The sequence below is a fragment of the Hypanus sabinus genome, chromosome 11, assembly GCF_030144855.1.
Source record: "Hypanus sabinus isolate sHypSab1 chromosome 11, sHypSab1.hap1, whole genome shotgun sequence".
Taxonomy (NCBI): Eukaryota; Metazoa; Chordata; class Chondrichthyes; order Myliobatiformes; family Dasyatidae; genus Hypanus; species Hypanus sabinus.
This window is the reverse complement of record NC_082716.1, coordinates 30,378,910-30,401,918: the sequence shown is the minus strand read 5'-3', so window position 1 is coordinate 30,401,918 and position 23,009 is coordinate 30,378,910. Positions and strand designations below refer to the sequence as shown.

The following is a 23,009-nucleotide window of genomic DNA, read 5'->3' as shown; positions in this document are numbered from 1 at the left end:
GTCCCTGACTTGCAATAAGTACTTCCCCTTTTCATTATTTATCACTGAAAACACCTTAGACTTTACTGATAATATACAGGAAGCACATAAAATTAACACAATCCAAATAGCTACAATCCCCAGATGTAGAAACATTCATATTCTGAATTTTGTTCAGCCAATGAATTTCATGTTGCAATAGTCGATTCAAGGTCAGAGACTTTCACCCTCAAACCTGCTGGTTTCTGAAATCTGTACAGATTTAATCTGCACCTTTGCGAAAACATTTTATCGGAATGATCTCTTTCAAAATTTATGCAACAGCAGGTGCATTGTGTAAACTTGCAAATATTATTCATAAGCAACAGTGCACACCTTTAATAGAATAAATATTGCCCAACACGAAAGGTAAACCGGTCACATGGAATTAATTGCATTCAATAGTCTAACTGATAATTATTTCAATGTCATGAGCGTGATGGTATATTGGGTGGTAACACGCAATATTTTTGAGTGCTATGCCTGCACAGACATGAATATGGGTGTATTTTTTTCTTGTAGTGGTATATTTTTTTTTCAAAACATCTGAGTCACATCTGTTTTATGTATGACACACAAGTTTTTACATAAAACGTTTGTATCTGAAAATGTGTTTTGCCTACCTGGTTTCAGAGAAACAAATCTTTCTAAGTGACTAAAAGGGAACCTGGAAACAAGAACCCATAGCAGCACCAACAACAAATAGAACAAGCCTAATAAAAAAAAACAGGAACTTCAGAGTATTAACGTCAGAATTAATATCCATATTGACACTGGGATAAACAATGAAGAACGCGAGTACCAGCAGAAGCATTAGTTTGAAAACTGAATCCATTTCAATTTCTGAAATACCAGAACCCAAACGCACACAGGTATTTATTATGCTGCAACCAAAAACTTCAATGAATCAAAAAACAGGAGAAAGGACTTAAATTGATTTGGTGAAACGGTATCATAGTAAAAGCTGGAGGAACTCAAATCAGGCAGTATTCTTGGAGGGAAATGGACCACTGACATGTTGGGTTGAGACCCATCATTGGGATCTGAAAGAAAGAAAGATGTAAAATCATGGGGAAAGGGTGGAGCATGGGCTTGCGGGCAAACCATGACACACTGGAAGACTTCTAAAAAATAATTTTAAACCAGGAGATCATTAGATTTCTGAATGAACAATACCTCAGTAGTTTTCCTCTTTTTGCACTGCTTATTTTTTAAAACTTCAAATTGTGATTTACTGTTTTTGTTAATATATATTGCAATGCACTGCTGCTGCTAAACAACAAACACTACGGCATATGCAGTGACATTAAACTTCATTCTGATTCTATGAGAAATTTTGCATTTGTAAGAGTTCTAAAGTTACCTTAAGCTTATTTACTTTTTTCAACCATGTAAACGCAAAGGTGCCAAAACATATACAAGAAAATCAATGAAGGATAAAAGAAGTAAATCCCCTGCAGTGGCTAGAAGGTGCGGATTAACCAAAGAGAATTAGAAACATCAATTACTGATGAATACAAGAGATCTTTATTTAAAGATTGATGACAACAAAAGATACTTGCCTCTTTTAATGTAACAAACAATAGTGAAATACTGACAGTGGAATTCTATTTGAGCAGCATGAGTAGTTATTTCTATCTCCCAGGCAGTCTACAGATTTTTTTGGATGCCATAGCAACAAAAGAAAAGCAAGGCAAGCTGAAACACTCATACACAACTGAAGAGGCAGTGGTAGGACGGACCTTCAGAAAACAAAACCAGCAGTGGTGGGGTTGGGGGGGGGGAGAGAATAGTGATAACTTTAATTCAGGAAGAAACACTTGAATTTCCATAGTATCTTCACGTTCTCAAGGTGCCCTAAAGTGCACCACAGCCACTAAATTACTTTGAACCAACAGTCACTTTGGAGAATAGATAAAGGCGAATATAGAAAGTTCAACACATAGCAAATGATATAAATGTCCAGGCTATTGTCAGTGTTGGTCCATTCAAGGGTGTCAACAAAAGTATTCAATAAAATAACTGCTCATGTTCTTTTTATTGACTGAAAAAGGCAAGGGACATTTCAACTGGAAGAGGGTGCAGTCAAAAATGTATTATTCATAGCAACAATATACAACCACACAGATATAGTTCTGAAGAATGTCAATTGCATTCAGTCTCTCCCCAAGAAATGAATAAACTCAATCCTACAGTGCTCCACTATTTAAGTTCCAACACCTGTAGCTACCTAATGCAATGACATGCAACATCTGCTTCCATTTTCATGTTATAAACCAATTTTCAGAATGGAGTCCAGATCCTGGTGTTGAAATTTAACATTTCAAGTTTGGGATTACATTTGTTTTTATTGAATCGGGGTATGAAATATATGAAGGCAATTGCTGGTGAAATTAAGTTATACTTAATGAATGGCCTGCTCCTATAATACCAAAACCTTTAGTAGAGCAAGCTTTAATTGCAACTTGACAAATTTGAAAGGTTTTAGTTAGGTACCTAAATAAAAGGTTGAAAAGGAAACAGGAATGATATATTTTTCACATGAATGGTAATTATAAAGCAAAATCCAGGGTTAGCAATGGGTTTTGCCTTTAATATGTTTTAGTCCACAGCATTCAGCCAAGTACACATCAAGGAGAAAATACTGGAAGGATTAAAAACTAACGTCAAAAGATCTTCATTTCTTCATTTTTGCTTGCTGTCTAACACTGTGTCCTCTGGTCCTAGACTCTCTGCCATAGGAAACATCCTCTCCAAATCCACTCTACCAAGGTCTATCATGTATCAGAAGTAATTTGTAGATCAGACAGCAATAGTAGAGTAGAGACTCATCCTTTTCTCATTGGGCGGAAGATAACAAAGGCCTGAAAGCATGTACCACCAGGCTCAAGGATGAAATGATAAAATGATAAAATGGTCTTTTGACTTCACAACCCATCTTGTTATAATCTTGCATCTTGCTGCCTATCTGCGCTGCACTTTCTCTATAGGTGTTTTATTTTATTCTGTATTCTGTTATTGTTTCATCTTATACTACCTCAATGCACTGCGTAATGAATTGATCTTTATGATCAATATGACCATAAGATATAGGAGCAGAATTAGGCCACTTTGCCCACTGAGTCTGCTCTGCCATTCCCTCATCTCTGATCCATTTTTCCTCTAAGCCCCAATCTTTTGCCTCCCCCCACACCCTCCACCCTGTGTCCCTTCATACCCTGACCAATCAAGAATCTATATATACATAAACACTTGGCATGTAGGAACATATCAGATTCAGATTCACCATTCTCTGGCTCAAAAAAAAGTCCCCCTTGCCTCCTTTCTAAAAGGATGCCCTCTATTCTGAGGCTGTGCCCTCTGATCCGAGACTCACCCACCATAGGAAACATCCTCTCCATATCCACTCTATCAAGGTCTTACAACATTCCATCAGGTCACTCCCCAATCTTCATATGACAAGCTGTTTAATCTGGGAATCATTTTTGTGAACCTTCTTTGAACCCTGTCAAGTGTCAGCACATCCTTTCACTGTACATGGATAAATGTGACAATAATAACAATTTTTCTGAAAAATTAATGCTGCATTATAGTACGTGCTGAGAATTTCTCCCCCCACTCCGGGTGTGGTCTGACATGCCTTCTTTCCCTCTCCAGACATAAAGGACAGAATTTCAATTGCCCTTTTAATTATTCTCTGTGCCACCCCAGGGATTTTTATGACTTATGCACATAAATTTTTTTAGGAACTTCACTGCTTCAAATTTTCATCCACTATGTTCTACTTTTATGGTTAAAAACTCAACACTAAAATGGAAGAACATAAGAAAACACCAGCAGGAGTAAGCACAGTGAGAAAATGTGCAGCTCTCAAGTTGTACAGAAGGCGGAAGGGAGGAGAAGACAAAGGCTATGTCTGTAATGCAGTCAAGACCAAGAGACTGAAGCAAGTGTCAACTTTTACAGCTACAACAGGGTGGTGAAGGCTCGTCGACTGCACCAAATCCAGTTGAAAGTTATGCAGATAGGAGATGAATGAAAGAGAAAAATGGATGGAGAGAAAAAAAATGGCTAGAACAGTGAGATACAGTGTACAGGATCCAGTGGAATTTTAAAATAAAGGAGAATACTGGAAGTAAATTCAACTAGCATGTGTGAACAGTAAAATAAACTGAGTTAACGTTATAGGTCAATATCAACAGACATGAATTGCTTTAATGATACTTCCTGTGATTAGTATTCATCCATACCAACTTCCCTAAAATGATGAAATTGAGAAAAAAGAATAATCTGTGTCACCTGTTACAGCCACGTTTCTAATATTTGTCTTATTTTTTCATTAAACCATAATTCTCCTATTCATTTAGATGACTTCACAGAGAGCCTTATGTCCAAATCTGAAGATGCATCGAATGGAATAAACAAGCATGGAAGCACCAAATTAGTAAGGTTTATTACTAATTTAAGAAAACACTCGAATCGTGCTGAAGCTCTGGAATTCTCTACTCAGAGGTGGGCCGGGGGAGTGCGGTGAATGGTATAGAGGCTAAATTTCTGAAAATGAGATACAGAAGTAGATCAGCTATGATCGTAATGACAAGCTAAGTGGATTATTCTTTCTTGTGTTCCTGGAATTCAATATTTGTTTTAAACTTTAACCCAAAAACAAGGATGGAATGGAGTTGATGAAAATCTAGAGACAATGAAGCCCAAAATTACTTTGGAATTTATGAACATATATCATTAAAATGCTTAAGATAGTACAACAATTAACATTACTATTGAAATACTTAGCTGTACAGTGCCTTGAAAATGTATCCAGTACCCACAACGATTTTCACAATTCACTGTCTCATTTTCTAAATTCAGAAATATTTTGAAGTCGGATTTTTTGAGCTAATTCACAAAATATTGTACATCATGTCAAGTCAAAAGAAAAATATCCAACACCTATCAACAAATTACTAAAAATTAAAAACAAAAATTGTGAGGCTTAGAAAGTACTCATCCTCTTTGTAATTTGCTTAGCTACAACACACTGGTATACTTTTACTAACTCAACAAATTTGTTGATGTAGAAACTTGGGAGGACCACCTTCTTTCAATGAGTTTGTAAGAATAAATCACCCTCTCTCTGTGAGTTCCAACAGTATGGTAGATTTTCAACAGAGCAAACCAAAATGAGGACAAAAGAGCATTCAAGACCAGTCAGGGAAATGATAATAGAGAAGTACAAATCTGGGGAAGGGTACAAGACTATCTCAAAGGCATTGAACATACCTCAGAGTTCAGAACAGTTCATTGAGGAAAATATGGAAAATATATGAAATCACAGCCGCACTGTCTAAGTTGGGCCATCTCTCTATACTTAATCTCCATTGAAGAATGGCACTTTTAAGAGTCGCCACTGTGATGCCAACAGTCATTCTTAAGAGCTGCAGAAGTCAGTCGCTGCAACTGGCGATGAAGTTCATGTCTCCAAGGCCTTGCACAAAGTGTATTTATGGAAGAGTGGCAAGGAAGAAGCCCTGGCTGAAAAAAATACACCCTTGCCTGTAAAGATTTCGCAAAGCATCACTTAGAAGATACTCTAAAGATGTGGATGGAGGTCTAGAGGTCGGAGGAAAGTAAAGTGTAAATTTTTGGCCTGAACACAAAGCGCTGTGTGGTGTAAATACAATACTATGCATCAATCAGGTAACATCATCCCTGCTGTAAAGTATGGTGAAGGTAGCATCAAGCTATACAGATGCTTTTCAGTGGCAGGAACTGGTTATCTGGTCAAGATTGATGGGAAGGTGAATGCTGTTAAATCCAGAGAGAGATTCTGGAGAAAAATTTGCTAGCCTCCCCCAGAAACCTTAAATGGGGAGAAAGTTTTCTTTCAGTAGGACAACTGCCCAAAATACACTGCTACAGCAATCATGGATTGGTTTCAAATGAAGAAAACTGATGTCCTTGAGTGGCCAGTAAGAGTCCTGACCATAACCCAATTGAACAGCTCTGGCAGGATTGCTGCCCACCACCACTCACCAACTAGCCTGGCACAGCTTGAGCAATTTTGCAAGGAAGAATGGGCAAAACTTGCTTCTTCAAACTGTGCAAAGCTAATAGGGATTTATCCAAAAGGACTACTGGCTATAATAGCTGTGAGAGGTGGTTTAATCAAGTACTCAGCAAAGGGAGATGAAAACACTGATATTACAGTTTTTTGAATGTTAGTTTTTCACACTTTACAACTTTCCCTTTTTTGGGGGCTCTACTGTGGGGGGAAAAGGAGCATGTGATACATAAAAAAAAATTTCCAGTTGTAATTTTCATTTATAGTGCCTATAAAAAGTATTTACCCTCTTCCCTTGAAAGTGTTCATGTTTTATTGTTTTACAACATTGAATGACACTGCATTTAATTTTTTTTACACACACTAATCAACAGAAAGACTCTTGTGTCAAAGTGAAAACAAATCTCTACAAAGTGATCTAAATTAATTACAAATATATAAAAAGAAACCAAATAAATGCTTCAAACAACACACACAAAATGCTGGTGGAACACAGCAGGCCAGGCAACATCTATAAGGAGAAGTACTGTCGACGTTTCAGGCCGAGACCCTTCGTCAGGACTAACTGAAAGGAAAGATAGTAAGAGATTTGAAAGTAGGAGGCGGAGGGGGAAATGCAAAATGATAGGAGAAGACCGGAGGGGGTGGGATGAAGCTAAGAGCTGGAAAGGTGATAGGCAAAAGGGATACAGAGCTGGAGAAGGGAAAGGATCATGGGACGGGAGGCCTATGGAGAAAGGGGGAGGGGAGCACCAGAGAGAGATGGAGAACAGGCAGAGTGATGGGCAGAAAGAGAGAAAAATAAATAAATAAATGGGGGGGGGGGCCTAAATATATCAGGGATGGGGTAAGAAGGGGAGGGGGGGCATTAACGGAAGTTAGAGAAGTCAATGTTCATGCCATCAGGTTGGAGGCTACCCAGCCGGTATATAAGGTGTTGTTCCTCCAACCTGAGTGTGGCTTCATCTTGACAGTAGAGGAGGCCATGGATAGACATATCAGAATGGGAATGGGACGTGGAATTAAAATGTGTGGCCACTGGGAGATCCTGCTTTCTCTGGCGGACAGAGCGTAGGTGTTCAGCGAGACGGTCCCCCAGTCTGTGTCGGGTCTCACCGATATATAAAAGGCCACACTGGGAGCACCGGATGCAGTATACCACACCAGCCGACTCACAGGTGAAGTGTCACCTCACCTGGAAGGACTGTCTGGGGCCCTGAAAGGTGGTGAGGGAGGAAGTGTAAGAACAGGTGTAGCACTTGTTCCGCTTACAAGGGTAAGTGCCAGGAGGGAGATTGGTGGGAAGGGATTGTGTGTGTGTGTGTGGGGGGGGGGGGGGGGGAGAGAGAACAAATGGACAAAGGAGTCAGGTAGGGAGCAATCCCTGCAGAAAGCAGAAAGGGGTGGGGGAGGGAAAGATGTGCTTGGTAGTGGGATCCCATTGGAGGTGCAACAGTGCTTCTCCTTATAGATGCTGCCTGGTCTGCTGTGTTCCACCAGCATTTTGCGTGTGTTGCTTGAATTTCCAGCATCTGCAGATTTCCTTGTGTTTGCTTTTCAAATAATTATTTGCATAGGTATTCACTCACTTCAAGTCTGTATTTGGTAGATACACCTTTGGTAGCAATTACAGCCTTCAGTCTGTTTGGATAGTTGTCTGTCAGTTTTGCTCATCTGGACACTGCAATTTTTCCCCATTCTTTACAATATTGCTCAAGCTCAGTCTGATTGCATGGGGATCATGAAGGAACACCCATTTTCAAGTCTAGCCACAAATTCTCAATTGGACTGAGGTCTGGACTCTGACTTGGCCACTCCAGGACATTAATTTTGTTGTTTTTAAGCCATTCCTGTGTAGTTTTAGCTTCATGCTTGGGGTCATTGTCTTGCTGGAAAACAAATCTTCTCCTAAGTCACAGTTCTCTTGCAAACATCTCCAGGTTTGCCGCCAGGATTTCCCTGTATTTTGCTGCATTCATTTTACCCTCTGCCTTGCAGGGCCTGCTGCAGTGAAGCATCCCCACAGCATGATGCACACACCACCATGGTTCACAGTAGGGATGATGTGTTATTAATGTTGTGCAAGTGTTTGTCTTACAGAAAACATAGCGCTTAGTTTGATCGCCAAAAAGCTCAATTTTGGTTTCATCAGACCACAGAAACTTCTTCTAGCCGACTTCAGAGTCTCCCACATGCCTTCTGGCAAACTCTAGCCTTGATTTCATGTGAGTTTTTCTTCTCCACAGTGGGCTTTCTCTTTGTCCCTGTCCCATAAAGCTGTGACTGGTAAAGCACCCAAGCAACAGTTTTTGTATGCGCAGTCTCTCCCATCTCAGCCACTGAAGCTTGTAGCTCCTCCAGAGATGTCATAGGTCTCTCGGTGGCCTCCCTCACTAGTCTCCTTCTTGTGAAGTCACTCAGTTTTTGGGGATAGGCTGTTCTAGGCAGATTTACAGCTGTACCATATTCTTTCTATTTCTTGATGATCGACTTAACTGTACTCCAAGGGATAATCAGTGACTTGGAAATTTCCTTATATCCATCTCCTGACTTGTGCTTTTCAATAACCTTTTCACAAAGTTGCCTGGGGTGTTCTTTTGTCTCCATGGTGTAGTTTTTGCCAGGATATTGACTCAGTAATTGTTGGACCTTCCAGATACAGATGTATTTTTTCTATAATCAATTGAAACACCTTGATTGCTCACAGGTGATCTCCATTTATCGAATTATGTGACTTCTAAAACCAATTGGCTGCACCAGTGATGATTTAGTGTGCCACATTAAAGGGAGTGAACACTTATGCAATCAATTATTTTGTTTTTAGTTTTTGTAAATAATTTAGGTCAGTTTGAAGAGATCCGTTTTCACTTTGACACAAAGGAGTCTTTTTCTGTTGATCAGTATCCAAAAAAAGCCAAAACCCACTGTGATTCAATGTTGTTAAATAATAAAATATGAAAACTGCCAAGTTTTCATGTTTTTTATAGGCACTGTACGTGAACAAAGGAGAGATCGTGAACAAAAATAAGCAATGACCTTGCCAGACCACACAGAATACAAGCAACTCAATGGACTGCAACATTGCTTTACCAGAATGATACCCAAATTCAAGGAGATTCATTATGAATCAAGATTACAAAGAATCTCTGGACTGTTGAAAGTTAGTTGTTAATTTGTTTGAACCTTTCAAGCTATAATTAAAAAAAGAGTGCAAAGAAAGAGAAACCCCATTGTTTACAGAATGTGCAATTAGAGAATTATGGTCAAAATTGGACAAGGAAAAAAAAGATGAATTTCTTTAAACATTAGGTTGTAAATACTTGGAATTCTCTAATGTGAAGGGTTATGGAAGCTTGAGTATATTTATTAATTTACCAATAGATTCTTGGATTGCAAGTGAGTTTAGGGAATAGGTCAAAATGGATGAGGAAGATTAAAGTCATTATCTCACTGATTTGCAGAGGAAATTTGCAGTTTCAGTACCAATTCCTCCTACTTTTCTTATGCTAAGTTCCAAGAAAAAAAATGTACTTCATAGATTTGTGATAGTCAGAAACTTTCCAGCAGAAATATTAATTGATGATTGCTCATCCCTCAATTTTAAATCTGAAAATGACAGATTATTTTCAAATAAAGGTATTAGGAATTTAACAAGTACAGCTATATGCAATTGGGTCTCAGTGATAAAATATATAAATATAAATTCAAGGTGAAAGAGGTACAAAATCCTACTTCATTTATTCTGTTTTCTCTCCTCTGATTTCGTGGACTCTTAATTATATTGACATCATCTTGAGCACCTTTGCAGTGTGTTCCTTAAGCTAAAATTGCAAGTAATTTTCCAAACTGCTGTTTTTTCCTCATCTTCCACCCCTGTAGCTTCATATTCAATGAAGCAACATACTCCTTTACTAGCAGAGTCAAACATCTTTCTTGTCCAATTCATTTTAGCATTCCAAAGGTATCACTGCTTTGCAACTACCCTTTATACCATTGTCCTTTCTTCAATCACCTCAATACCTAGTCTTACCTTTCTTAAGAACCAGCATGTTCACTGCACAAGTCTTTTCCTGTCCTATCTTCCCACTATTCCAAATTCTCAGATATAATTGCTCATATTTTTCAACATAAGTTTATGAAGAACAACAAATGAAGGTTATTTGTACTATTCAGCACAGAAATTAGAGCATATAAATCTTTCTTGTTACTTTCCATTGTTTTCATTATAATTCCTGTTCTTAAAAGCTCATGTATTTTCCTTATAACACAGAATTTTTTTATATCATTAAATGTGCACATCCCTTTATAGGTTGACAACTATACTCAAAATAAGATTTGATATTGCATCTATTAACAAAGTGCTACAATAAAAAGAGAGAAAAAAAAGATGACTACCTGATAGCACTGTTAACTTGGCACTTGTTGTTATCTCTCCAATACTATTTGTAGCTGTACATTCATAAATTGCTTCATCTCGTGGCGCCCTTAATGGTTGAATTCTTAACACTGACCCAGTGCCATCATCGAATTCTATAACCTGAAAAATCAATTAAAGAAGATATAATTGAATGCTGAAGTCGTGGAAGAGGTAAAGAATGAGAGTCCTAAAGATTTTTCTCCACTATTAATAATTCTTCACAACATCAGCAAGTAATCAGCAAAAACTAGCTTATTGGTTTTGTATGAGGAGCTACTCAGCAGATGTTTCTCTCACTCGTTACACAAATCTATAAAAGTTAGTTTCTCCCATTACTGGATATACAGATCTATAAAGGACAATTGGGAAAGGTGGTGTACAGTATAATAGTTTGCCATAAGGAACTGAGAGTGTCTGACTTTAGCAGCAGCATCTACAACCCCAGTATCAATCAGATACAAAACTTAGAAGTATTAATTAGATAAAAGGCAGTTTTGAAATTAATTGCTCTACACGCAGTCCCAAGTTGAGTAGTTTCTCAATAAATCAGAACATGCATTTTCTATAATGATCATTCTCGTATCACTTCATATACTCTTCCCATAATTCATTCACTTCATTGAATAATCAGCCTAACATCATCCACTAGACTACATACTGTACCCAGTCATTAATAAACAGTAAAAAAAACATTACTATTATTATTATAAACTTGAAAATGCTTTACAGTGTATGGGAGAATTTGTATAAAATTAGATTTCTGGAAGTCAGGTCATTCATAACTCAGGGAATCTCTGTTCTTGAATTGTAAACTTTTTACCTCAAAGCGCTGAGAACTGACTTTCTTCCCTTTCTTCATCCAGGTGATACGTGGTTTAGGCTCCGCCGCAGCTTGGCACACAAATGAAGCCACTCCTCCAGATATTCCAATCTGATCCACAGGGATTCGGGTAAAAGTTGGCAAAGCTGCAAAATGTCAAGGTGTTGCAGATTAGTTCAACAGCCTAAATTTCACTTTCAAACATGCGAAGTTCAAAAGCAATTAAATTTTGCAGAATTAAAATTATTATCATGGATAGAGTATTGGGTGATGGGCAGGAGGCAAAGAGTAGAAATAAAGGGCACCTTCCTAACTGGCTGACGGTGACTTGATCGGTGTTCCACAAGGGTTGGTGTTGGGACCACTTCTTTTTAGATTGTATGTCAATGACTTGGATGTCAGAATTGATGACTTTGTGACCAGGTTTGCAGATGATACGAAGATAGGTGGACAGGTTGAGAAACCAGGGGGGGCTGCAGAAGTACTTAAACGGATTAGGAGAATGGGCAAAGAAATGGTAGATGAAATCCCGTGTCAGGAAGCATCCGGTCATACACTTTGATAGAAGAAATAAAAGAACAGAACATTTTCTAAATGGGAGAAAATTCAAAACTCTGAGGTGCAAAAGGACTTGGGAGTCCTTGCATAGGGTTCCTTAGGATTTAATTTGCCAGTTGAGTTGATGGTGGACGACAAATGCAATGCTTTCATTTTGAGAACAGTAGAATATATACAGCAATGCTGAGACTTTATGAGGCACTGGTGAGGCCTCATTGTATTGGGAGTATTGTGAGCAGTGTTGGGCCCCTTTTTTATGAAAGGATGTGCTGACATTTTAGAGGGAATAGAGGAGGTTCATGAGAATGATTCTGCAAATAAAATGCTGATTGTATGAGGTGCACTTGATGTCTCTGGGCCTTTACTTGCTGGAATCTAGGAGAGTGAAGGGTGGAGGATCTCATTGAAAGCTATCAAATCTTGAAAGGGTGTTGGATGTGGAGAGGATGTTTCTTATGGTGAGTGAGTCTAGGACCGAGGGCACAGCTTCAAAATAGAGAAAATCCATTTAGAATCGAGGTGAGGAGGAATTTCTTTAACCAGAGGGTGGTGAATCTGTGGAATTCTTTGCCATATGTGGTTGTGAAGGCCAGGTTATTGGGTGTGTATAAGACAATTTGATAGGTTCTTGATTAGTCAGGGTATGAAAGGTTACAGGGACAAGACAGGAGAATGGGTCTGAGAAGGAAATAGATCAGCCATGATGAAATGACAGAGCAGGCTTGATGGGCCAAATGGCCTAATTCTGCTCCTATGTTTTAGGCTCTATTTTATGATATTTAAGATAGAATGAGCACCTTCAAAATAACACAATAAAAGATGTGTATACTCGGATTGTGAAATATAAATTGCAAAAGGTTAGGGCATAGCTTTTTCTGTTTGGTGTAAGTGGTACTATCCTTGCCTTGTCAGGGCTGATTGCAGGGATCAAGTTCAACATAGCTAATGTGGTAAACTCTGTTACAAAGTGATTGTACCATCCTTGCAGGTTAGATTAGAAAATTGTGGGTTCTGGAATTTTACCTCATAATCTATCATCAAAATTCAATTCAACAATGCTCCTTTTCCACGTTCTACCTTTTGGACGAGACATCAAATTAGCGGCTTATCTATTCTCTCAGAGGAGCTCATGAAAAGATTTGATGACATTAATCCAAAAAGCAAGGTCAATACAATTCAAGTATATAAAATTAAGCAAACACAGTTTCTTTAACTTCATACTAAACTGCTAAAATGCAGACACTAACTTCAAGAATTACCCCAAAGTCAATTTTAAATTTCAAAGTACATTAAACACACATATTCTTGGGCTTCTGAGATTTGTCATGCCCATAGCGCTTTCAGCAGCTCTTTAGAGTAGCTTCTACTATTTTTTTGACAAAAATTTAGTATAAATCTAACTGTTCACAATTTCAGGGTTAATTATATGTTGATTATTATGTTGAAAGCTCTGATGCACTGACTCAGTGTCAATTTTACCAAATACCAGTTGATTCATGCAAGGTTTTCATGATGAAATAAAAATATACATCTCATAAGTATGTAATTTAATCCCAACTGCAAAATTTGTTAATTACATAGCAATTTACACTACACTGCTTTCAGGATATACAAGAAAATAAGAGAAAAGTCTCCTTTCAAGTTCCACCATTTGGATGAGACATTAAATTGAGGCCCTGTTTATTCTCTTACAAGATTTAATGAAAAAAGCCCTAATCCAAAAAGCAAAACAATAATTTTGGAAACTGTTACTGTTAATAGGACTTTCTAATACCTTGTGGTCCTGCAAATCATTTAAAAAGTTTCTTCATGAACGCAGTATACAGTATATTGTTCTCCTGTCTTGTCCAATCATCTTTTCTCACTAAAAAATTGATATGCTTTGAAGTTACAATCTGGAAGACACCAGATTGTGTTAACCTTTCAACCTGTATCCAAGCAAGTACCTCTTGTGATTTTTTAATCTATATTTTTCTAGATCATTTTAGCCTCTTACCCAATGCAATATACTCTACATCCGAGTCCAGGTTCATAGGGCAATACAATAGCTACAAGGAAAAGGTTAGCTGGAGTAACCTTCCTGTTTAATATCTGAGCTTCTTAGCAATTTGAGAAACTGGCATTGTTTCTTGCTCAAAATTATTAACCCCAGGAAATGAATTTAACAGCCTTACAGTTCTACACTGTATCTCTGAACTCCTAAGTCTTGATCCAACCAACAATAGAAACACCTGGTCCTCTCTATTCAGTTCATGGCTAAATTGTTGAAAATATCTTACATTTTTAATTTCTGTATTTGCATGTAATATCTAATGCAAAATTTCCAATGTTTTCATGTCTTTCCCTGCACCTATAGTTCCTCATACCACTTGACTGTAGCTGTAATTCCACAATTAATGGTTACAGGTCTCTCTTCACTTATGAAGGAAAACATTTTAGTCTGTGAAAACTCATAAATTAATGTTAATTTATGTGTTTCCCACTAGCTTCACCATAAAAACTGTTTGTTTGCATTCCAGAGCTGTTTTGCTAAAGTCCCTTAAAGTACACAAGTGTCTTAAATTACCATAATTTTAAGGAAATATTATCGCCTCATCAGCTGAGACACATTGTCGCTCTCTCCTCTTCCCTTTCCCCATTTACAAGAGCATGTCAGACACACTCCAAACACTTGCTTTCTCTGTCAGCCCTCATCTACCCTTTCAAATAGGCCTTCGACCCCCAACCCCACCACATCCCCAGCTCTTCCAAACTCTTTCAGCTTCTTCCATTCCACAATTCCCACAAAATTAATTATTTTGGGCACTGCTGAGACCATACTGTTGCTGCATAACAAATTTCAAGTTGTACAAGACAGTGATAATAAATCCGATTCTGATTCTACACTTGGAATACTGTGTACAATATAGGTTTCCTTGTTTAAGAAAGGAAGGATATTAATGTTTTGGAAACTGTTCAGAAAGGTTTACCAACGGACATCTGAAACAGATAACTTTATCTCAAGAGAAAAGGTAGAGTGAGTGAGCTTTTGCTGGGATTTAGAAAAGTAGTAACAATTTGATTGAAACTTCCAAGATCTTGACAGTATGGATGACAGTGGAAGATTCAGGATGGCACTGGAAATATTCTGCTGACTGCTCACAGAACTGCCAGCTTTTCCACTAAATATACTTTTTCTGCACTACAATCACTGCAATCCACAGTCTGTAATTTAGCCTGTAAGAGGTGCGCTTTTGAACCATCTAAATAATCTAGTGATTTTGCTATCTCCTAAGGGACTCAGCTAACTGAACTATCGAGAATGCTGCTGCTACCTCCACTGCTGGAGTGGACTTAGGGCTGGATTGAAGTGGAGTGAAGCAGTGGGGCCTAGCCCCAAGAGCAAAAACGGAACTGATGCTTCGCCGATTTAAACCATAAGCCAGGTGAAAGAGGGCAGAGGACTAAATGGTGCTCAGCTCACTTCTATGTGTCAGCCAACACCCCCCCCCCCCCCCCCCAGCTAAGCCTGTCCCATCTGCCTGGGTCTGACCTGTCTCAGTCTCTTCTCGCTGCTGCCGTGGGACAGGTGGTGTAGGAATCTTGGGTTCCACAGAGCTAGGTTTGAGAGCAGTTGTTATCCTATAGCTGTCAGGCTACTGGACAGGCTTCACACACCTCTGCGTTGAACTGACTCTGCAGCTGTGGCCTGCACCGTCAGGTCCGGCGTCACCCGCAGCTCGTTTCCAGGAGGAAAACTACTATGACCTTTGGTTACCATGAAGCCAAGAAATGTTTTTTTGTGCCTCAAGATTAATATGCTTGAAGGAATTCTATTTTGAAAGAGGATGTTGTTTAGGGGGACAGACAATGATTCATCAATGATTCATATCAGCTTCTTTGGAAAACTTTATGCCGCCATGGTACTTGGACCTGCTGTCTCGCCTGCTTGATGGATTTTACGCAGGTTTGCATACTTCTTGACATGTTCGAACTGGCTCTGGACAACCTTCAACTTATCAATGTTTCCAGAAAACCATCACTCACCAAAATAATCGCACTTTCCCCTGAATCATTATTTAAGGCAGGGTCACGTGTCTCTGATCTCAACATATACTTAATCTCCATTCTATGATCATATCATTGTCCTTTGTTGCACATGATAAATTTCCACTAATACATCACTACAATCAATAGTTTTTCTTCCATTTTACAACAGTTTCCACAGCCAAGTACTGAACATCAATTAGCTGCTATTTCTTATATAAACAGCAAACATTTCAGAGCAAGTGTTAGAAAGGAATAGACGACAATCTGTATTGACAAAGATTTTCATACCTGGTTGAACTGCTGCTTATTGGTATATTAAGGGATATTCATTGTAATGCAAAAACATTTTGTAAATCAGGTAACATGTACCATAGAACACTACAACACAGTACAGGCCCTTCAGCCCTCTGTGTTGTGCCAACCCATATAATCCTTAAAAAAAGTACTAAACCCACACTACCCCATAACCCTCCATTTTTCTTTCATCCATGTGCCTGTCGAAGAGGCTCTTAAATACCCCTAATGTTTTAGCCTCCACCACTATCCCTGGCAAGTCACTCTAGACACTCACAATCCTCTGAGTAAAAAACTTACTCCTGATGTCTCCCCTAAACTTCCCTCCCTTAATTTTGTACATATGCCCTCTGGTGTTTGCTTTTGGTCCCCTGGGAAACAGGTACTGACTATCCACCCTATCTATGCCTCTCATAACCTTTGTAGACCTCTATCAAGTCCCCTCTCATTCTTCTACGCTCCAAAGAGAAAAGTCCCAGCTCTGCTAACCTTGCTTCGTATGACTTGTTCTCCAAACTAGGCAACATCCTGGTAAATCTCCTCTGTACCCTCTCCATAGCTTCCACATCCTTCCTATAATGAGGTGACCAGAATTGAACACAATACTCTAAGTAGCTTAAGTCTAAGTCACAATAGCCTAATGTAGTTTAAAGATTCCAAAGCAACACAGCAGAAGTATGTCTGATCTTAAATTGCTAATTTGAAGAACATTTGCATTTAAACAAATGGTCACCTGCAACTAATGAATATCGAAAGTGAATGTGGAGAACATGTTCCCTTTGGTGCCTAGGACTACAGGGTACAACTTCAGAATGCAAGTATATCCCTTTAAAAAGAGATAAGGAGGAATTTCTTTAGCCATAGGGTAATGAATCTGTGGAATTCAGTGCCACAGACAGCTGTGGAGGCCAGGTCATTGGGTGTATTTAAAGCAGAAGCTGGCAGGTTCTTGATTAATCAAGACATCAAAGGTTACAGGAAGAAGGCAGCAGAATGGGGTAAAGGGGGATAATAAATTATCTGTGATGGAATGGTGGAGCAGACTCAGTGGGCCAAATGGCCTAATTCTGCTCCTACGTCTTTTGTTCTTATACCCTGCCCCAATAATGCCACAAATCCATTCACAGCAAGAAATAGCACTGAGCGTCAGGAACTCTGGCTGATGTCACCAAGGACCTCACAGGGCATACTGCAGCATCTCTACTGTTCCTCTGCCTGAAATGAGCCACTCACGTCTTGGATCAACACACAAAAGTGCTGGAGAACCTTAGCAGTTCAGACAACATCAATAGAGGGTAATAAACAGCCCATGTATCAGGCAAAGATCAGAACTATCCATTTTGTGAGTGCATTGCTCGAGATTTACAGCATCAACTGAATCACTGATCAAGTGTGTGCTGGATTACATTAAATTTGACTGTTCTTTAAATTTCTGCAAATGGAAGTGATCAATTCAGCATCCCTGCTAGAAATTATCCAGAAAAGAAATATGGTAATTCAACATCTCTTGCTAGCTTGAAAAAGGCATTCAGCCAGTGCCTTTTGGCATAGATGGATTGCCAGCATGTTTCTCCCCAGGGTGGCAAAAGGCCAATACCAGAAAACATCCATTTAAGTTAAGACAAGTATAGGGAAGACATCAGAGGAATTTGTTTTAAACAGAGTTTTAAGTGCCCAGAATGTGCTGCCAGGGATGGTGGTAGAGGCAGATACATTAGGGGCATTTCAGAGACTTTTAGATAGACAAGTGGATGTACAGAAAATGGAGGGTTGTGGGCTGTGGGGGAAGGAAGGGTTAAGATTGACTGTTGAGTAGGTTATACAGGCCAGCACAACATTGTGGGCTAAAGGGCCTGTACTGTGCTGTACTGTTCTACTTAACCAGTTGCGTGCACAGAAGAATAGAATATATTAATGCATGTTCAACACAGCATAAGTTCTAAATACAAAATTATGGCAATGCTTTGCAAGTCAGCATATGTTCTGAACAAGGTCTTCAATCTTAAATATTCGCACCATTTCTCTTTCCATTGATGCTGCTATATTATAGCTATATCAAGAGCAAAGGGGTGGCTAGGAAGAGAGTACTTCTCCTCAGAGATCAGCAGAGCTGCCTGGGTCTCAAATCACACAAGAGTTGGTGGGAATTTTCATGAGCATTTCGTTGAGGTATATGAAGCATTTCACTGTATGTTTCGATATTTCAATGTATGAGTGACAAATAAAGCTAATCTTTATCTTTAAATTTAAACATTATTCTGGAGGATATCTGTATTACCGGGGAAGGTAGTTGAAGCCTTACTTTAATCCCCAGGGCTGACCAAATGCAGCCCTGGATTGTGTGGGGTACCAGAGAAGAAATTGCAGAGGCTCTTGAGAAAATTAATTGCTTCATCATTAGCCATAGGTGAGGTTTCCGAAGATGGGAAGGTAACTAATGTTGTTCCATTGTTTAAAGGTAGCAATAACAAGCCAGGGTACTACAGCGCTGTCAGCCTGACATCACTACTGAGGAGGTCATTTGGAGGCAATTCTGACAGAAATGATCTGCCAGCATTTGGATAGTCGAGTATGATTGGGGAGGGCGGGGGGAGACAGTGGATGTTGTCTATTTGGACTTTAACAAGGCCTTAGATGGGCTAGGCTGGTCTGGAAGGTGAGGTCCCATGGAAACCAAGGAGGTGAATTCAAAATCAGCTTGGAGAAAGGAAGCAGAAGGTTGTGGTTTAAAGTTTCTTTTTGAATAGAGGGCATTGACTAATGATCAGTTGTAAGGGTTGGTATTGGGACCCTTGAAATTTGTTATTCACACAAGACTAGATCAGTAAGTTTGCAGATGACGGGGATATTGATCAATTATCGGAAGTAGGCCAAGGAGTGGCAAATGGATTCCAATTTAGACAAATGTGAAGTGATGCAATTTGATAAGTCACCAGTGTAGGGTATACACAAGGAATGGTAGGGCAGTAGGGAGTGTAATGGGATATGGGGAGCTAGGAGTACAAGTACAGAGCTGGTTGAAAGCAGAGTTACAAAAGACAGGCGTTATGTACAACTATCTTAAATCCGTTCTAATGTAACTCAAGTCACTACTTGCTAAACAGCAAAACACCTCAAACATGAACCTTTGTTTTATAATTAATACAAGAACAGATTTAATTATCAGATGGTAAACGTTAAAGCATGTATAGCCCCTTTTAAGAAACCCTTAACACATCAAAGAAATCACTTGTTCCAAACTCTACATTCAAAAACATTAAAAGGTTTTGAAACATGAGAACCACACCAATAAATACAAATAAGTAAATTAAAAGTTTCCTAAAATATTACAATTGATTCTGGAAAAGTTGTGCAATGATTGGATAACATTGAATACCTACGGGACTACATAAAATAATTAAAGCAATGTACAGTCTCATTTTAACATGTCCATTCTGCCTGAAACCAGATAATTCTAAAAGTCTTTGTTTCTCACATATTGTGCACACTCTTAGTAACACTGAAAAAATATCTTCTCTGAAGTAACACTAGAACTTGAAGACTTTGATGATAGTTTATAAAACTTTGCATATTCATCGTTAGTTTTGAAAATCAATCTGCCCTGAAGAATAGAAAATGAAAGGCCTAATACCTCTCTCTGGGAATTGCTGCCCATGATATCTCCCTGACAAAAAAACATCTAGGACACTCATATTTCCTTACAACATATAAGGACAACCATTTTAGGCCACTGACTCCATGCCAGTCCACAGAATAATTCCAAGGATATTTGCAGTTAACTAACCAATCCATATTTCTTTGGAATGTGTGGAGGAGAAGCTGGGAGAAATTCATGTAGTCAAGGAAAGAATGTGCAACCGTCACCAAACAGCTGTGGAGTCCAGGTTGCTGAAGCTGTGATGCTTACTAGAGGTAATGGTCTGAATGATGACAGTGACTTTAGCAATGAGGAAGCTTTGACATTCAGTAAAGCATCAGTCCCAGCTTTGTCCTCCGTGCAATTTATTGGCAATGGTCTCTGACATTTATGAATAATTAAAATGTAAATAAATTGAAAATTTACAATATCATTAAAATTTTAAAAAGTAAATTGTTCTGTTCCTCATCTTGCGCTTTTGAAAACAAGTAGATAAATTTGAAATAAAATACATTAGGGATAGAATAACAACTGGAATACCTGCCACAGCAATAATTTCAGTCAATGTTTGAATTGGATAGGCATTTATTATGTGGGTAAAACTGCTTTATTTAACTCAAACTGCAATTATAGGACAAAAAGAACACAAGTGTAAAGCTAAAGCAAGATTACAAAGAAATACTCTCCATGCAATGCTGACATTACCACTATTCTTCTTAAAGATATTCAGATGCATGCTCACACTGAAATCATTGGAGATGGATAAAAAAAATCGTAGTTGAAAAGCCACTGATGTAATGCCTGAGTCAATAAGAACATAATGATAATATAATAGCAGGTGAAGACCATTAACTGCCTCATACTTCCTCTGCTATTCAATAGCATTATGGCTTATCTTCCACCTCAGTGCCACCATCCTGCATTAACCCCATATCTTTTTATTCATTTAATATCTAAAATTGTATTGATCTCTTCCTTGGTTTGAACCTAAGGTTTCATCAAATCCAGTATTTCAAATGTGCCCTTCAGTGGATTTCCTTTCATGCCTGGGGGGGAGGGGGGGGGGTGAAAGAGATAAGAACATTAACTGTTTATACAATATCTAGTAATGAAGGATCCAGAATTATCTTTAATTAAGCAATCGTAATGCTAAAGCCATTAATCTCAGCCATGTCACAAATTGCTGCAGAATCCATCTCCCTCCTTTGCCACTTTTTAAAACCTTAGTACCTTAATTTACCAAGCTGAATAACTGATTTCAAATCTCTGTGCGACAAAAAAACTGCCTGCCTATTTCCATCTTATCATCTGTCTCAGCCATCTGCTGCTGAAACCCTCATTCATAGATCTGTCACTGTATCAAAGTGCAGTAGTCCTCTGGCAGGCTTTCTATTTTCCTCTTTCAGCAATTTTTTATTCAAGTAATTTTTATTCAAGATTGTTTAATGCCACTTCCAGTACACAAGGGTAAAGGAGAACAAAATTGTTACTCCAGATCGTATGCAGCTCAAAAAAAAGATATAGAACACTTTAATAATTAATAAAAACACAATAGTTACAAATACATAGGATAGCTTCTATAGACTAATTGTATGTCCATAAAGTGAAGCGAGACGGATAAGTGTCTGTAGATGCAGCGTGTAGTGAGATTATAAGGAGGACGGTCAGATGAAGGACAAAATTGCACTTTATTAGGAATTTCAGAAGACCACTGACAAGTTGACGCACATGAGGCTGCTTAACAAGACAACCCATAGTACGACACGAAAGATGGATAGACAATTTGCTGACTAGCAAGGGGCAAAGAGAGGGAACACAGGGGTCCTTTTCGAGTTGGCTCTACTAGTCACTAGTCCAGTGACTAGCGGTGTTTCGCAGAGATCGGTGCTGGGACTGTTTTTTTTCATGTTATATGTCAACGATTTGCATAACAGATTTGATGGCTTTGTGGTCAAGTTTGTGGACGACATGAAGATGGGGGAGAGGAAGGTAGAGTTGAGGAAGCAAGGAGTCTGCAGATGTATTTAGACATATTGGAAGAATGGGCAAAGAAGTGGCAGATGGAATAAAGTGTAGGGAAGTGTATGGTCATGCGTTTTTATACACTATTTTCTAAACAGGAAGAAAATTCAAAAATCAGAGGTGCAAAGGTACTTGAGAGCCCTTGTGCAGGATTCACTAAAGGTTAACTTGCAAGTTGAGTTTGTGGTAAGGAAGGCAACTGAAATGTTAGCATTCAGTTCGAGAGTACTAGAATATGAACAAGGATGTAATGCAGAGGGTTTATAGGCAATGGTCGACCATGCTTGGAAGTATTGTGAGCAGTTTTGAAGAGGGCCAGAGGTGGTTTACGAGAATGATTCTGGGAATGAAAGGGTTAACTTATTAGGAGCATTTGCTGGTTCTGGGTCTGTACTCGCTGGAGTTTAGAAGAACTGGAGGGGGTTGGTGGGGGGGATATCTCATTGAAACCTAATGAATACTGAAAGGCATAGATACAGTGGATGTGGAGACGATGTTTCTTATAGTGGGTGAGTTTAAGTTCCTGATGAGTCGTGGTGTCAAAGGTTACAGGGAAAAGCCTGGAGAATGGATCAAGAAGGATAATAATTCAGCTAAGATGAATAGGCTTCATTGTCCAAAATGAATAATTCTGCACCTGTGTCTTACAGTCTTGCCAATGGTGACTGACAGGAAATGATATAGTAGTGTTGGGTGGGGGTGTGGAAGGGTGGGAGGTGGTTTTGATCAACCTTATTCCTTGAGGAATGTAGCTGTTTTGGAGTCTGGTGGTCCTAGTGTGGATGCTACGTGACTCCTCCCTGATGGGAGTGGGACAAACAATCTATGAGCAGGGTAAATGGGATCTTTCATGATGCTACTGGCCCTTTTCCAGCACCCTTAAGTATACATTTTCTTGATGGTGTGTAGGCTGGTGCCAGTTATGCATTAGACAGCTTTGACTGTCCATTGTAAAGCCTTCCTGCCTGCTACACTGCAGCTTTTGTACTATGCAGTGATGTACCTTGTGCTCTCTACTGCACATCATGAGCTGAGTATACATGTGCATAGAAGAGCTGCCTATAGCCTCCTCAGAAAGCAGAGCGTTGGTGAGCTGTCCTGATTGTGTAGAATATGTTCTGGGACTATTAGAGGTTGTGCACTCCCAGGAGTT

General features: G+C 38.9%; 1 protein-coding gene across 4 annotated transcripts in view; it reads right to left on the bottom strand.

The window, feature by feature from the left end:
- Positions 1-23,009, bottom strand: part of LOC132401802 (receptor-type tyrosine-protein phosphatase F-like) — a 362,488-nt gene that overhangs the window by 201,331 nt on the left and 138,148 nt on the right. For all 4 annotated transcript variants that reach the window (XM_059984024.1, XM_059984023.1, XM_059984025.1 and 1 more), the window contains exons 3-4: positions 11,317-11,462; positions 10,475-10,616 (exon numbers count right to left, since the gene is read on the bottom strand). In XM_059984024.1, the coding sequence (XP_059840007.1) occupies positions 10,475-10,616; positions 11,317-11,462 (288 nt within the window). The remainder of the gene's footprint in view (positions 1-10,474; positions 10,617-11,316; positions 11,463-23,009) is intronic.